Genomic DNA, 16,363 nt, shown 5'->3' with positions numbered 1-16,363 from the left:
TATACAGGATAAGGTTTGTGACTATATTTTAAATTGAATCTTTCCCTGACATAGAAGATTATCTGAGTATATCTTACTTAAACCATTCATTCTATCCATTAAAAAGGGGGGGGGGTTCTTTTGTTAAAAGAAAGGAGGGCAGGCAGGACAGAGACGGTAGTCTCCGTGCTTCAGAGCGGTGCACATCAGGTGCGCAGAAGTTGCATACATTATAGTGCAAGCAGCAAATCCCCATGCTCCATCAATTTTGTATGGAGAAAAGAAGTGGGGAGGGCAAAAGAAAATGGTACATACAAGTCCATGATGGAGTGATCTGGTATACTGGATATACCTCGTGTCAGTCGAACACAAGACAACGCTAATAAGATCCGTCATAGTAACAGAGTATGGTTCTCAAGAGTCCACAGAAGTGGAAAAAGAGGTCCTGATTACCTGCATAAGCTTCATTTTGTGGTGTAAAACCCCTAATCATAAGTGATTTTGAATCTTTCTGTTTAGTTTTGATTTTTGAAAATAAATCACAAAATATTGAAACAAATATCATTGTTTGGCTTAATTCAGGTATTCTTAATTAAACAGTACCACAGACTTTATTGAGCAATTGAAAATATACACAAGGAACAATAGCTTTTTCTCTGTATTTTTTTTTTTTTAATTTGACTGTCTTCTGATTAAATAACCCAGTTTCGATCATGGAAAGGGCACTTGTTTCTACAGTAGCTGTGTACAGCTTGCTCAGTTCCAAGTACTGTCTCCACGTTTCTTCCTTGTCATTGTTGAGGTTGTATCTCCACTTGCTCAGGAAGCAAATTCTACAAGATTGCAAGAATTAACCCCCTAAGTTGTTCTTTCAGATTCTATTTCTCCATAGAGTTCAGCTAACTTTTTAAATTCAGGTCCCCAGTCTCCAAGGTAGTGATAATCCTGGTCTGACTGTGTGGTCGCTGAATCCAGTGAGCTGATAGACCCAGCCTCTGATCTCTGACCTTCATAAGCATAAGTCTGAAGAGAGTCATAAGGGGGGACGCTGGGGTCTAGGTCGGCTTCTGCCAGTTTTTGCTTGATAAATTCCTGAACATCTATACTTTCCAGGGTGGACAATGTCTGGTGTCTGGGGGTGAGTTTCACTTCGGGTCTGATGTCTCTCCGATACTTGAGCTCCTCAGCGGCAGATGGGTTCCTCAAGGCTGTGATGTCAAAGGCTTCGGTGTCTTCCTCTCCGCCACCCTCATCATCATAGGTGACCACATTCTCCCTCACATCCTCCTCAGAGATGATCAGCGGCTCTTTTTTGCTGCGTCTCAGGGTGATAAAAAGTACTACAATTGCTGAAGAAAAATGGAAAAGAGGATGGAGAGTTAGAAAAAAGGATGGAAGTTCTTGGAGATTTGACATCAGCAACTACATTCTATTTAGGCTTGCACTGTAACACCGTCCTGATCTCTGCACTTTCTGGAGAACAGTTGAAGGGGTTTCTTTTTTGTTTGTTTGTTTGTTTTGTTTTCTTTAGGTTTTTCATTTGTTTGTTTGTTTTTTGTTTTAAATCTCAAGGAATGTGAAAATGATTTCTCTACAAGGCCTTGGAAATCACTGATCTTTTCTAGAAAAAGAATATTTTCATTTGCCAGGCCTATGATTTCAGGATTCCTGGCTCACCATGGTCTGTCATCCAGTCTGCATACTGAGGCAAACACATGATGGAAGAGCGCAACGGAATTTTGCCAGGGAGAATAACGATGGGTGTTGGTCTATGTATAGATTCTAGGCAGATACACTAAAGGAAGGACATTTTAAGTTTCTGTCAAATAGGAAGGAGCCCGTACTTTAAACCCTTTCCTTTTGATGCTTTGTAGGAAACCAAAGCAGGAATATTTTACATGGTTGATCCCTTTTGCTCAGTATTTTTTAGAATTATATTATCAGGCATTAATAATGGCATATACCTCTCAAGCTGCACAAGATGTTACTTTATTTGTACTTAAGTTTCAGAGGAATTTCTCAGATTACCAAATGTTTTTTACATAACACCTTGATTTAATCCTCACAGCAACGTATGGGTTTCCTCAAGGAAACTGGGGCTCAAGAGAAATTCCATGAATAACTAAGATCCGACTCGAAAATCACACAAATAGCAGATGGAGGAACTTAGATGGTAACCTACGACTTCTCACACCAAAGGTGATGAAGCTTCCGTTATCGTATTCCATTTTTGTTATTTCAAAAATATGGAACAAGGAACTGAGTTGGGCATGTGGATTATTACCAGTAATGTCACAACCATTAGAAGAAATGATGTAAATGGATCTTGGGCAGGTTGCTTTGGCTGTTGCTCAGTATTTTCAAATCTTTCTATTTGATGATACTAAGCCATTACTAAATAGAAAGAATTACCTTACTTCTACTTTGTGCTATTAGGCCCAGGATTCTTTATTTCAGCTTTACAGAATGTTCGTGGTCAGCTGAAATCTAAGTTTTATGGTAACAGTTATTGGGACATTGATATGTTAAACATTCTTTATAATGTGATAATCAAAGATGTACACTCAAAAGGCATGTATATATGTGTGTGTATAATGTGTACATATATGTATAACATGGATAAATATGCATATATAGAAACAGTTTAGAAATACACAGCATGTGACATACTTATGCTATACACACACACATACAAATATACACCTACAGACATGTATTTTTATCTGAAATTCATGTTTCTATATTGTATTTTATCTATTTATTTCTGTATACTGTATTTTATCTGGCAACTTTAATGATAGGTATCTTTAACAAATACTTGTAAAGCGACAAATACCAGGTTAGCTATCCTCTGATAAAGAACAAAGCTGGTTCCCTAGAAATTGACCTTTTATCTCATACCTCTAAAAAGTAACTTTTCCTACTTTATCATTATTGTTTCCTTGTTTCTCTTTATAACTCAATACATTTTATGCATATCCCTAAATGTTATAATAAATGATCCTTTCCTGTTTTTAAACTAGATATCACAGTGTACATGAACTTCGAAGATGACCATAGAAAGTGGAAAAGGAGATTTTCAAGCCAGAAGTGCAAAGGACAGATATCAGAGAATTTACTATACATGGATGGTCACAATGAACTGGAAAATCTAATTTTGCAGAGAGAGGGCAAGTGAGACCTATAGGAATGAAGAAATAATATATATATAAAGACAAAACATCTGTAGAAAGGGCCAGAAAATCATCTGGAAGTGTATGGAATAAAAGGACTCAGTAATGGCAGAATTGAACGAAGGAGATTCTGGTAGACATGTGGAAACAGTGAGTCCCTGCGTCTGGAGTGATTATAGAAAGCCGAAATGAAATGCAGATGCCATATGTGGCCCTGCTTCACCAATATTATTTTGTTCGTTTGTTTATTTATTATCTAAGATTTTTATTCATACATAATCTCTATACCCAACGTGGGGCTCTGACTTGTAACCGTGAGATCAAGAATCACATGCTCTACTCACTGAGCCAGCCAGAGGCCCCAAATATTATGTTATTTATTTATTTATTTATTTTATTATTTTTTTTAAAGATTTTATTTATTTATTTGACAGAGAGAGATCACAAGTAGGCAGAGAGGCAGGCAGAGAGAGAGAGAGGAGGAAGCAGACTCCCTGCTGAGCAGAGAGCCCGATGCGGGACTGGATCCCAGGACCCTGAGATCATGACCTGAGCCGAAGGCAGCGGCTTAACCCACTGAGCCACCCAGGCGCCCATATTATGTTATTTAAAAATAGTTTCTCAAACCTGCTACTTATACTTAGAAGACATTATCTAATATAGTACCTTATTTTGATACTTTTGTTGATTGTAGCAGATATGTACCTAATACCTTACTATTTAAAGATTTACTTACTTATTTTGAGACAGACAGAGAGAGAGAGAGAGAGAGAGATAGATATATTGGGGGAGGGGCAGAGGTGAGGGACAGAGAATCCCAAGCCGACTGCCTGCTGAGCATGGAGCTTGACACAGGGTTTGGTCCCAGGACCCTGAGATCATGACCTGAACAGAAATTAATGGTGGACCCTGAGCCACCCAGGTGCCCCAACACCTTACTATTTATTTCAGTGTAAAACCAGCTTAGGGCATTCTAATTCAATGTCCCAAATAGCATCCCTAATAACTCATTTCATCCCATTCAGAGGCTTTGATTTATCACCCATTATATATTTCTGCTCATCTTTATGATTAAGGAGGTTGTTCTAAATAAAAACATCTATTTATACAAATTTTTAAATAGTAAAGTGTCTTGCTTTTGTCAATAAACCAAGTTATTTTTTTAATGTGAAAATGATTGATTTCAAGGGAGTTTATGTGCATGCATACCACGGAGAATGTGATCAATATTATTATTAAAGTATGGAGGTAATTTGCATCTTTCACCAGTATCAGTGCCCTGTTTGCCTAATGAGATACAGGGGATAAACCTGGAATTATTATGGCAGTTCATATTTACTTATTTTCCCAAATTAAAAAAATATTCCTGATATAATTTGATTCAAAATATAGATATTAGTTAAGTTTGAACTCTGAGGTCTCACGCTATCTCTTTCCTAAGGATGGGCAGTCATTTGCCAGTGACCAGTGATTTCTAGATTTATTCCATATCTATTTAGTGTATCAACATACAATTAACCATATAATCTGGGACATTTTTAAGAGTAAACAGGGATTTCATTTATAATTACTCTAGGACAGCAGGGCAAATATGGACATGTGGTCTCTCTATTCAAAGATAATTTTAGAGAAACTCAGAGAAGAATGTGGAAGCACTGATAATTAGATGTGTTTCCAGGGAATTGCTTTATATTTATGTTTGTTCAGTCAATATTTCTGGAGCAAATCGCACACAGTACATACTCTGTACATAATTCTTAAGTGGACTAACAAAAGAATAATCTTTGTAGAGTGATGATGTGGCATAGCCTAACTAGGAAAATAATTTTTAAATATAGTTTTAAGTCAGTTCATGGTCATTAGTAATACCAAACACCTTATTTTGCTTGATAATAATTTTTAATGTTTGAAAGCCAAACTAAACGTTTGCCAAAAAAAAAAAAAAAATCCACAAATCAAATATATTTTAGAGAATGAAGGGAACAATTACATACACGGTTTTGAGAGTTAAGCTATTTTTAAAAATGGCAGCCAAATGAGGATTTTCAAATGACTTCCCTCCCCCTCACAGTCTAGCAACCCATATTATGTGAAACAAGGTACCTCTTCTTAAAGTGGGTTATCTGGGGAAGAAATAACTTGACAGAGCCATGACATTATAAAATAAATGAGATGGAGTGCTTACTCCTTTGTTCAAAATTATATAAGATTTTCAGTATTTTGAAATTTTATATAATCTGGATTGAAATATTAAACTGTAGTGTTTGGGGAGGACTTTATTCTAATGACTATTTTATTCTCAGTTAGTATATCTCTTTTCCTTCTCTTTGAGTTTGGTTAGGATTTTAAATTCATTTTATTCTCTTTATTTAAGAAACTTAAAATGAATTTACTGAGTTTTATTCATTTATTTTATTCATGAACGAATTAAAATTTAGGGAAACATTTTTGTATTTCCTTTCTCATATCATTCCACTCATTTATTAATTTTATTAATTTATCTATCCATAATTCCATAGTGCTCAGACTTCTAAGGGGTTTTGCATTTTCATAATGTGAACTGTCATACAGCTTGCATTTGAATACGTTATATACTGACTCCCAACACATTTCCCCAAAATACTTTCCATAGTAGAATTTATTTTTATTTATTTATTTACTTATCTTTTACCCATAAATATCACCTTGTTCTTTTTTATACCATCTTATGTTGGTACCAAGTTTGGCAGAAATGAGGTGGCCCAAGTCAGGGAGATTACTTTTACTAGATCCTGTTGTGCTATTGTCATACCAGTCGATGGCACTTCTCACTGGAACTTATTTTTGCAGACCAAGGGGAGCTCATGCAGTCATGTCAGATAGCTCAGCTGACAAGCAGGTTGGCACGTGTCTCCACACTGATTCCACCTTTGTTCCTAGTCCTTCACACTCTTCACATTAAATTTACCCTGATCCTCATTGATCAGGAAATTTACATCCAAGAGTAGGAACAATCCAGAAAGTGGACCCATCTAAGTCACCTGCTTATATGTGGTGTGTGGACTGAAGGGCAGGTGACAGAGGCCTGATTCAGAGACTGACTCAATGGTTTATTGTGCTAAGCTGTGATTTCTGTTTGCTCCGGACCATCTTACAAGGGATAGGGTGGAGGTTGGGAAAGAAATGTCAGATCCCCAAAAGGGAAAAAGAACTCTAGTTATCCCTCCTCTAGCACCAAATTCTGATTGCATCATGAAGGCTCACCCTAAAGTCTCTCCCCTACATCCCATCAAAAAAGGGTCTTAAAAAGGTAATTCTGACAAATCATAACCTGACTCACGATGTGGGCATGTACCATTCAAAGTGAGGCCCACTTATTTTCAAGCACCAATTTCAGATAATTGATATACACACATGCATGGAATCTATAAGAAAACATAAATAAGCACCACAAAATTTTATAGATGACTCTAAGGTTCTTTACTAGTTGATAGTTTATTTTTATAGAGTTGTAAATAGAAATGAGACTGTAGAGGTCGCCTGAGATCATACGGTTAATTAGCGGCAAAATCAGGGCTGGGTTCATATAAGTCATTTCCACAAACAGCTGATAATCAGAACACTTTTCAATATTAAAATATTCATTTCACAATTTGTTTAGCTGTTAGTTTTTAACTTTATTTCAGAATTACAAAAAGTTCCAAAATAAAGTTTTGCTACCTCTGCTGTTGCTGATGTTTTCCTTGGAAATTATGAGCTTGCACAGTAACAAACATTATTTTAAAATTACAGATGACCACATTCTGAGTCTACTGGCTAAGTATCTTCTGAATAAAAATAAAAATCCTTACAACCGTCATGAAAAGTAAAAATTACATTATAAGTAATGGTTGTTTAAACCTGAAGTAACAAAATGATTTTGCAAGCTTTGGATAAAACTGTAAAAATACATTTGAGTTTCAATAAAAATTGAAGGAGTAAACATATTAAATGGCACCTCTGTTTTATTAGTCCTCTGGGGGAGCATAAAATTTAGAATGCTCTCTTATTTACCCCAAAAGAGAAATGACATTTTTATAAGATCTATTAAAGGGAAGTATTGTTTCATGCTATAATAAAATGTTATTTTACATAATATACCTTAAATATACCTGTATATTAACATTTTTAATTAACTTTTTAAGCCTTTACCTTAGTATACAAAGATGGTTTGATGGTACTAGATGAAAACAAAAGGCATAGATAAGTAACGCCTCCAAATGAACTATCTTTCAAAATCAGGACTTTGGTAGACCTTATACTAGAGTCACAGGGTTCTATTCTTTTTGGTTTAGGATAGGAACCCTGGACGGATCAATATTTGTACTTGTTTTATTTTATTTTATTTTATCTTATTTTCCATTTTTGTTTTGTTTGTGAGCTTTTGTTTTTACTTTCAAACAGAAAAAAAGTAATACATAAATGTCTGAAGCAAATAACAGTTGTAACCAATTAATACATAAAGAAATAAAATTTAGAAAGCCGAATTTTCCTGGTTTCCTTCACCTTGCATCTACTGTAAGACTTTATCCCAGTGGAATACTTCCAGTGGGGGGGGGGGGCACTGAACCTCCAGGCTCCACTTTGCTAAGTGCAATTGGTACATTTGTTTTTTATTATTTATTATTTATTTATTTATTTGAGAGAGAGAGAGAGAGAGCGAGAGAGCACATGTATGGGTGGGGGAGGGAGGTGGAGGAGAGGGCGAGGAATAAGCAAACTCCCAGCAGATCACGGAACCCAGTGAAGGGCTTGATCCTGGGATCATGATATGAGCCAAAGGCAGATGTTTAACCTACTGAGCCACCCAGATGCCCCTAAAATAGTATCTAAAATTGCATATTTTAGATATAAATCTAAATCTACAATCTAAATTGTATATAACCAGTTTGGGGCTTCATTGAGCATGGTAGATGTTGGGCTTCATTCTAGAGTATAAAGAAACACTTAAAGCAAGAGAAGAAGAGAGTCCATCATGAGATTTGTATTCTGAAAAAAAGATGACTACAAATGAAGTAGAGAACAAGTCTCACAATGGAGGCAGAACACATAGACAATGAAATTAGGACAGCAGTCTCTCTCAGCATGGTTTGGACTAGCAGAGTTAGAACAGAGGTGAAGAGTAGATAATATCAAGATGTAGATAAATCTAAAATTGTAGATTTTAGATATACAATTTACTTAACCTTAGATCAGCTCTTGACCCTGTTGAATGCTCTGTCCTCTTTGATATACTTTTCACCCTTTGACTTCGATGACATCATACTTTAATTCCTTTCTTCTCTGACATCCCCTTCACGCTGTCCTGCCATCACATCCTTCCTGACACGGTGACCAAGCTGGAACTCATCACGGCTCACCCTAGTTTATTATCTCAACAAAGTGCACCTCTGGTGCCCCTGGCTCAGTGAGGAACAGGGTCCACATTCAGCAAGAGATAGAAAGTTATCTTTGATCCTGTGCTAACTCAGATAATATCTAATTTATCCAAGATCAGTTTTTTTTTTTTTTTTAATTTCAGCTATTTTGTTTTTATCTCTTGGAAACTTGTTCCAAGAAAGAGACACCATGTCATAAACATTAGGTATTTGTTCGCTGACATAAAATGATCAGTGCTGTAGTTTTCAAATGGAATCTCAGGGACTGCCAGTAAATATTTTGCTAAAATTTTAATAAAAAATGTTCCGCCAGGCATCTGTGTCATATTATCCAAGATTACTTTTGATTTCATCTAAGACATCTTGATATTATCTACTCTTCACCTCTGTTCTAACTCTGCTAGTCAAAACTATGTTGAGAGAGACTGCTGTCCTAATTTCATTGACTATGTGTTCTGCCTCCATTGTGAGACTTGTTCTCTACTTCATTTGTAGTCATCTTTTTTCAGAATACAAATCTCATGATGGACTCTCTTCTTCTCTTGCTTTAAATGTTTCTTTATACTCTAGAATGAAGCCCAACATCGACCATGCTCAATGAAACCCCAAACTGGTGTTTGTTTGTTTTGCTTTGTTTTTTATTTATTTATTATTTATTTATTTATTTATTTATTTTGCCTCAAACTGTCTTAATGCTGCTGAAATAACCATCCCACTTCTCAGCCTCATTCTACCTTCCTCTGCACTCCTTCCGTACTGGCCATTTGTCTGTATCTCAGGAACAAAATAAGGAACATCGCTTGCAAAAAAAAAGAAAAGAAAAGAAAAAGTCTTTCTCAACAAAGCATGTTGTTTTTGTTTTTCTATTTTCCTTCCATGTGTGAACAGTACTGAGAAACAAGCAAAAGAGAAGGTTGCTAAGAGAAAGCATCAACAAATGGAGAGAGCATGCTGGGTAAGTAAGTACGCACTTCGAACAATGAAACAGAAAGATTCCTTACATCTATTTCTCTTGTTATAGAAAAACCTGGATTTGTGGTCTTGTTGAAATAGTAGTTTTAAAGAGTTTATAGTAATAGCTTCAAAATGTGGTCATGATAAATTAGACTGTGAAAATGATAATCCATAATTAGAGAAAGTGCCCTGTTTTTTATTAAAATGAAATATAATGCAAATATCAAGTAAAAATCCTATTATACAATAAAATTTAACATCTCTAAGGCCAAAATTATTTAGATTAGCACTTTAAAATTCAGCTAGCATTAATGATTGAGTAATATTTTTGACCAATAGAAATGGCTACAAGAAATCTATTTTTTATTTGGTGTTTAGATTCATTATATTTATTTATTTATTTTAAAGATTTTATTTATTTGGCAGAGATCACAAGTAGGCAGAGAGGCAGGCAGAGAGAGAAGGAAGCAGGCTCCCTGCTGAGCAGAGAGCCCAATGCGGGGCTGGATCCCAGAACCCCGAGATCATGACCTGAGCCAAAGGCAGAGGCTTTAACCCACTGAGCCACCCGGGTGCCCCTAGATTCATTTTATAATGATATCAGTTATGTTCTTTGAAATCTATTATAAGAGCCATTTTAGTATGGTATTTAGAATTTTTAGTATGAATTCTTTTTAAAATGGATCCTTCCCTAATATTTCTCTTATAGTCCATCTTTTCTTCTGATATTTTGGCTTTTCATACCATTTGAATCAAATTACTTCTAGACCAGCTACGGTATTGAGAAAGCTAAACAAGAGGAAGTCTGTGCAGTTATATTTTGTGGTCCAAATTCTTGGGTTCTGTCAAAACGACTGCCTTTCTCTCTCTTTTCTAATGCACTGTTGGCCACTGTAGGGTACATTCCGAATCGTCATCATACAACGCTAGGAGGCTGGAGGACTTACCTAGGAGAATGACAACACACAGCAGAATAGCGATTAAGGCCCCTGTACTCAAGCCAGCCGAGGACAGGAACGCTTCCGCGTGGCAGGTCCGCACTCGCCCGTCTCTCTCGCATGCACAAACCCTGACGGTGAGGGTGCTGCTGCTGCTGAGAGAGGGGATTCCACCATCAGAGATCATAATGGGGAGATAATACACATCCTGAATAGTTCGACTAAATCTCCTCCGCCTTGTCAGAATGCTGGCTGTGTTATCTATGACAGACATAAGCAAAACAAAATGTACTTAGTAAAGCCGCCATTCAAGATTCACATTTCCTTTAATGGATAAAATGGGTATCTGTGATTTTTTTTAAAATTTTAGTTTATGAAATGGACACAGGAACATGAAGGGGCAATCATTAAAACATGACTAATAAATGTTCTTAAGTCCACAGTGACTTGGAAAAATTAATTGAGCCCAAACTAAACGAGAAGGGGAAGAGTAGAAGAGGAGTGAACAAGCAGTCAACATTTCGGACATGGACGTAATAGCAAAAAGATTTAAAAGACGACAGATGGCTTCAAGCCAATGGGTCCTGGCCTTTGAGAAGAGACAGCGGTCCCCATCCCAAACTTTATGACTCAAGGTAAGCAATAAGAACAGACATCTCTATTATTAGCAAACTACTCAGGTGATGTTAATGTACAAAAAAGGGGAGCATTGGTATAGATGATAAATTACAGAGGTCAGACCAATTGACAAACTTTTTCAGACTTAATTGTGATTTGAATCACTCTCGTTATAGTAGATGCAACATGGAAAGTTAATGATGAATAAAATAGCTAATTCTATTTTTAGGTACTTTAAAAATACTATATATTACACTAAATGCCTGCATGATCAATCTGTGGATTAAAGATTTTGATCTACCTACAAAACATCATAAAGGACAGGATGTTAAATTTCTAATTTTTTAAGAAAAATCATTTTTACTATAAATAATAATTAAAATAAATAAATAACCTAAAACCCAGAGCATAAATTGCCCAAAATCAAAAAGCTGGTGAATAATCAGGATACAACCTCAATACATTTTAGAACCCTGCTCAAAACCACAATGTCATACTGCCTTTTTACTCATTAACATTATACTGATGTTCTCAAGTGCACATAGTATATGGTAATCTCAGTATTGTTATTCCTCATTCCAGCAAGCCTGTTGACCAAAAGACCCTTTTAGTATATACTTTGAGGCACTGCGCAGATTCCCAGCATGGAATAACTAGTTAACCTAGCTATAGATTATCACCTGGCCCTATGTTGCATCCTTCCGGAGCAGCAGTTCCTTAGTGACTCATTGCTCCAAGGTTATAAAGGTCTAGCCATTTCTACTGAATGTAGACATAGTGAATGGCAGGTTTAGTTCCACAGCTTTACTCTTGGGTCAGCGGTGAGGCATTAAATTTGCATAGCAATTCAATTTCTCACTCTGCTCAACCTTCTTCCTCTCACTGCCCCACAGATGTTGATCCCAAGAGCACACTCCTGTAAATGACCTGCCCTCGAAATTCCAGTTCAGAGTTTGCTTCTGGAGAACCTAACCTGAAGCAACACCTGTGAGTTAATTATCTTTCACTAAAAAGTAAGTGACTCATTACACAATGACATTTAGGAATTCTTTTATCTCATCAATTGTTTTATTCTGAAAATTGGAATTCTGTTACATATGAGGATGTTTAAGATAGTCATGATACAATAACTTACAGCTATGCCTTCTTGATTTTACATGGTCAAATTAATGCAATAGAAAGATAAACTTTTCAAATATTCAATATAATACAGGTAATAAAACACATGAATTATATATATGTATTCATAATCATATACACACATACACATATGACTATATACATAGGCCTATACATATAATTGAAGGTTTGTTATAGAGCATAAATAGCTAATAAGAAATTGCAAAAGGTTTTCTTACCCAGTAGAAAAGAAAAAAAGAATAATGTATCAATTGTGTATTCTTTTTTTTTTTAAAGATTTTATTTATTTATTTGACAGAGAGAGAGATCACAAGTAGGCAGAGAAGCAGGCAGAGAGAGAGGAGGAAGCAGGTTCTCTGCTGAGCAGAGAGCCCGATACGGGGCTTGATCCGAGAACCCTGAGATCATGACCTGAGCTAAAGGCAGAGGCTTAACCCACTGAGCTACCCAGGCACCCCATCAATTGTCTATTCTGAAACAAGTTGCGAATAGGGAAAGAAAAATAGCATAAATTTATCATGTGTGTTATATAACCGTACAGTCACAAGCACTCTCCCAGAAACCTGAACTTTTGGAGAAAGCACATTTCTTGGCTATAGGATGTTGCATCATGATTAATATAAACTTGCCTGTATGTACAACTCTCTAGTCCAAGGCAAAGGTATGAACTAAGTGTTCACAGGCACAAACATGTTTCAGAATCTCACTGCTGGCCTCTGAAGAAGAGATGTAAGGCACTGGCCCTTGATTTCAATAAACATAATTAATAATGTGTAGAATGACCTAACATGCAACAGTGGGTATGTCTCCCTTTTATGGCTCTAACCTTATGTTCACTTTATATCCTTAATTTGGAAGCATACTCTGTTTCAGAATAATTATTTGAAATGCAATCAGAAATGAAGAGAAAGCCAGGAAATGTTTCTACTACACCTTAAGTTCTTAAATAGAAAGCTCTCAGACACAGAAACATAAAAATATTCTTTCTTTCTTTCTTTCTTTTTTTTTTTTTTCCAGGTGAAGTTTTGACTTTTGAAAGGAAGAGAGGATTCATGAAGCAAAGAGCTTCCTACCTAGAAAGATTTAGCTGAGCAGAATAATGAGCTCCTGAAAAGGGATATTGTGTACCTAACCGGAACTGCAAAAAATGTACTTGACTGAGAGCTCACTGAACTTGAACAAGGAAACTTTGAACTAAAATGAAAGAGGTAAGAAGGTATATATGAATATGTATACATATATATCTTACTTACTTTTATATTTAAGTACAGAGAACAAAATTTGTCTTGTTGAAACTGAAAAACTTGTTGTCAAGAGCAACAACGAATCTCTAAACTTGAAGTACAATTAAAACAGTATACACCAAGTTTTATAGAAAATATTGACTTCCAAGTGGATAAAAATTAATATGAGCTGTATAAAGGGCAGCTATAGTAGGATGGAACATCTGTGAATGAAAAGTGCTAATTATCGATGCCAAATAAAGGACAGTCTCTAATAATGTGTACCTAAGTTTGTTTCTTCTAATTCTCAATACTTTGGATGAAGATAGAAGCTCGTAGAACTCTTAGAAACCAAGCAAATATATTTGGTTAGGATTTAAAAAGACACTGAACAGCTAGCACAAAGACCTTACACTAAAACAATGTGCAACAAAGATGCATATTAGATAGCAAAAACTTCGTGTAAGAGAGATCTTGAGTAACAGCAATTATTTTGCAATATATATCTCTGAAAGCAGGAGTAAGGCCGCAGGGAGGTAAAACAAAACAAAACAACAAGAAGAACAAAAACTAAAACAGTCTTGGAATCATTCAATAAAGGTATGAGATATCTATGCATCTCCTTATTGAGAAGACTGCACTGGACTAATGTGTGTACTTTTGAGTATACTATCTTAAAAGTGCTACTTTATACCAAGAGGTGTTTTAGAAGTCTTTGGAAAGATAAAAAAAAAAAATTAGAATAATATATCATGGGGAAGAGTCTTTGAAACACAAGTGTGAAAATTCTACATGTCCCATATGAACTCAGGTGACCAAATGGTCTCAGAAATTGGCCAGAAAAATTGGGAAGCTCTCTTAGTAATTCATGTCTTTCTGAGTATAATCAGTACATTCCTGATATTCCCATCAACTACATCTTCAATGTAATTTGGAAATAGCCTTGAATGTGATTTACTCTTTTAAAATAAATGACAAAGAATTTTTTATTTTAATATATAGTCTATTTCTTTCTCTTAAAAGGATATGGGCACATACAGGAGGAGGTAGGGAGACTGCTGTGCATATGTAACTTCTGAATCATGAGGACACTTTATTTTTTTTTAATTTTTAAAAAATATTTCATTTATTTATTTGACAGAGATCACAAGTAGGCAGAGAGGCAGCAAAGAGATGGAGGGAGGTATCCGGCTCCCCGCTAAGCAGAGAGCCCGATGCGGGACTCGATCCCAGAACCCTGAGATCATGACCTGAGCCAAAGGCAGAGGCTTAACCCACTGAACTACCCAGGCATCCCCTGGACACTAAAAAAATAATGAAAGAGGTAAGATTTGGAGTCCTTTGACAAGTGATCATAAGAATAAAATTCATTTTGGAGCTCTAAGAACTCCAGGAATTTTACAACTGATTGATAAGTCACAAAAAATATTTATAGTAAAATATACTGTTGAATAGATAGGTACACTTGCAACCTTTCTGTTTCTACAGGGACGGAAGGCTAGAGAATATGATAATACAATGTAAGTTGCATATTAGTTATGGAATTCAGACAAAAGTTTCTGAAATGACTACTATGTATCCTATTTTTTTTTATTTAACATTTTTAAAGATTGTTTATTTATGTATTTATTTAGAGAAAGAGTGAGCGGGGGAGGGAGAAAAAGGAGAGGGGAGACCCTCCAGCAGATTCTGAGTGCGGAGCCTAACGTAGGGCTTGATCCCATGGCACAGAGATCACGACTAGAGTCAGATGATTAACCAGCTGAGCCACACGGGTGCCCTTTTTGTTTATTATTTTGAGAGATTTGAAAGATTCTAATCTCTGGGGCTACTTGTGTAAACTGTAAAACAATTTAAATTAAAATAGGGGTGCTTTGAAAATACTCCCTGGAGCAAAACAGATCCTATATTAAAGTCCAAAACTGCCTTATATCTTAGTAAGTATTAAAACTGTGTGTTCTTCAAAACTCTTTAATTATGAGACACCTATACACTCCCTGCCATTTCATAGGATTCTTTATTTGCTAATGCAGGTATGAAGATATGCTGTATCTCAACTGTAGCCAACAGACTATTAAAATAATATTTCCAAACCCACCAGAACAACAGAAGTGTCTGAGATGCCCCAGATGTGGATCTCTAATTGAACTAAACTTTTTTTTTTTTTGATGTTTAAAAAAATGTCTGAAGTGAAAGTTAGGAAATAGAAACTTCATTTTTCCAGACAAATAAATATGCATGACTTCCTATTGTTTTCATTTATTTTCTGGCCTAGCAGCCATAAGTTCCATTCATAATTTAACTGTGATTAGAGTCCATGCATGAAACAATGCTCTTTTGCTTTCCTGTAAAGCTCCTCTCACATAATAGGTACTTGATAAATAATGATTTGAACTACATTCAGCAGGAACTTGTCTTCTGTTATGGTTTCCTTATTATGTTGACCTGTATTAAGAATTAAAATGAAAATGAACTTGTATCTCCTGTAACACTTTAGTGGCATTATTTCCTCATGCTCTCTATTTAATGTTCTTTCCTTCTCTCCTGCTTCCTGGCTTCCTGTTCTTTTAGCCTCGAATTGCCCTAATAGCCATTTTCAGACTCCGACTCTGCCTGTTCATTTAAGTTTGTAAACATCCTCCTGGTCTCACTTGAATTTCTGCCAAGCCACAAATGTATGATCCAATATGTCATTATGTTCCTAGTTTGCACCCTGAAATGTCGTGCCTTTGACCATCTGCCACACTCCCTCTTGCTAATCTTGAAACCCCAGATAAACACCACCATCCAATGTCTAAGGTTTCTGCTTCCAGATTCATTAAAAAAAAAAAAAAAAAAAGTATGTTGGTAAAATAGTTATGACCATCTCAACTGGCTCCACCAAGTGTGTAGAGAAACAGACTGTGCTCTCAAAGGAGATTAGTAATCAACCTATTAATATC

At 35.8% G+C, this 16,363-nt stretch overlaps 1 protein-coding gene across 5 annotated transcripts in view; it reads right to left on the bottom strand.

The window, feature by feature from the left end:
* Nucleotides 1-640: 640 nt before the first annotated feature.
* CDH18 (cadherin 18) overlaps nucleotides 641-16,363 on the bottom strand; it is a 986,019-nt gene continuing 970,296 nt past the window's right edge. For 3 of the 5 annotated variants that reach the window (XM_032337720.1, XM_032337719.1, XM_032337721.1), the window contains 2 exons: nucleotides 10,450-10,701; nucleotides 641-1,328 (listed from right to left, as the gene is read on the bottom strand). In XM_032337720.1, the coding sequence (XP_032193611.1) occupies nucleotides 838-1,328; nucleotides 10,450-10,701 (743 nt within the window). In that variant the 3' untranslated portion in view covers nucleotides 641-837. The remainder of the gene's footprint in view (nucleotides 1,329-10,449; nucleotides 10,702-16,363) is intronic. The other 2 variants (XM_032337722.1, XM_032337723.1) reach the window with 2 other exon arrangements.

This window comes from Mustela erminea, chromosome 3 (genome assembly GCF_009829155.1).
Source record: "Mustela erminea isolate mMusErm1 chromosome 3, mMusErm1.Pri, whole genome shotgun sequence".
NCBI classification, from domain to species: domain Eukaryota; kingdom Metazoa; phylum Chordata; class Mammalia; order Carnivora; family Mustelidae; genus Mustela; species Mustela erminea.
The sequence above is the reverse complement of the archived record's forward strand: the minus strand, read 5'-3'. Positions and strand labels throughout refer to the sequence as shown.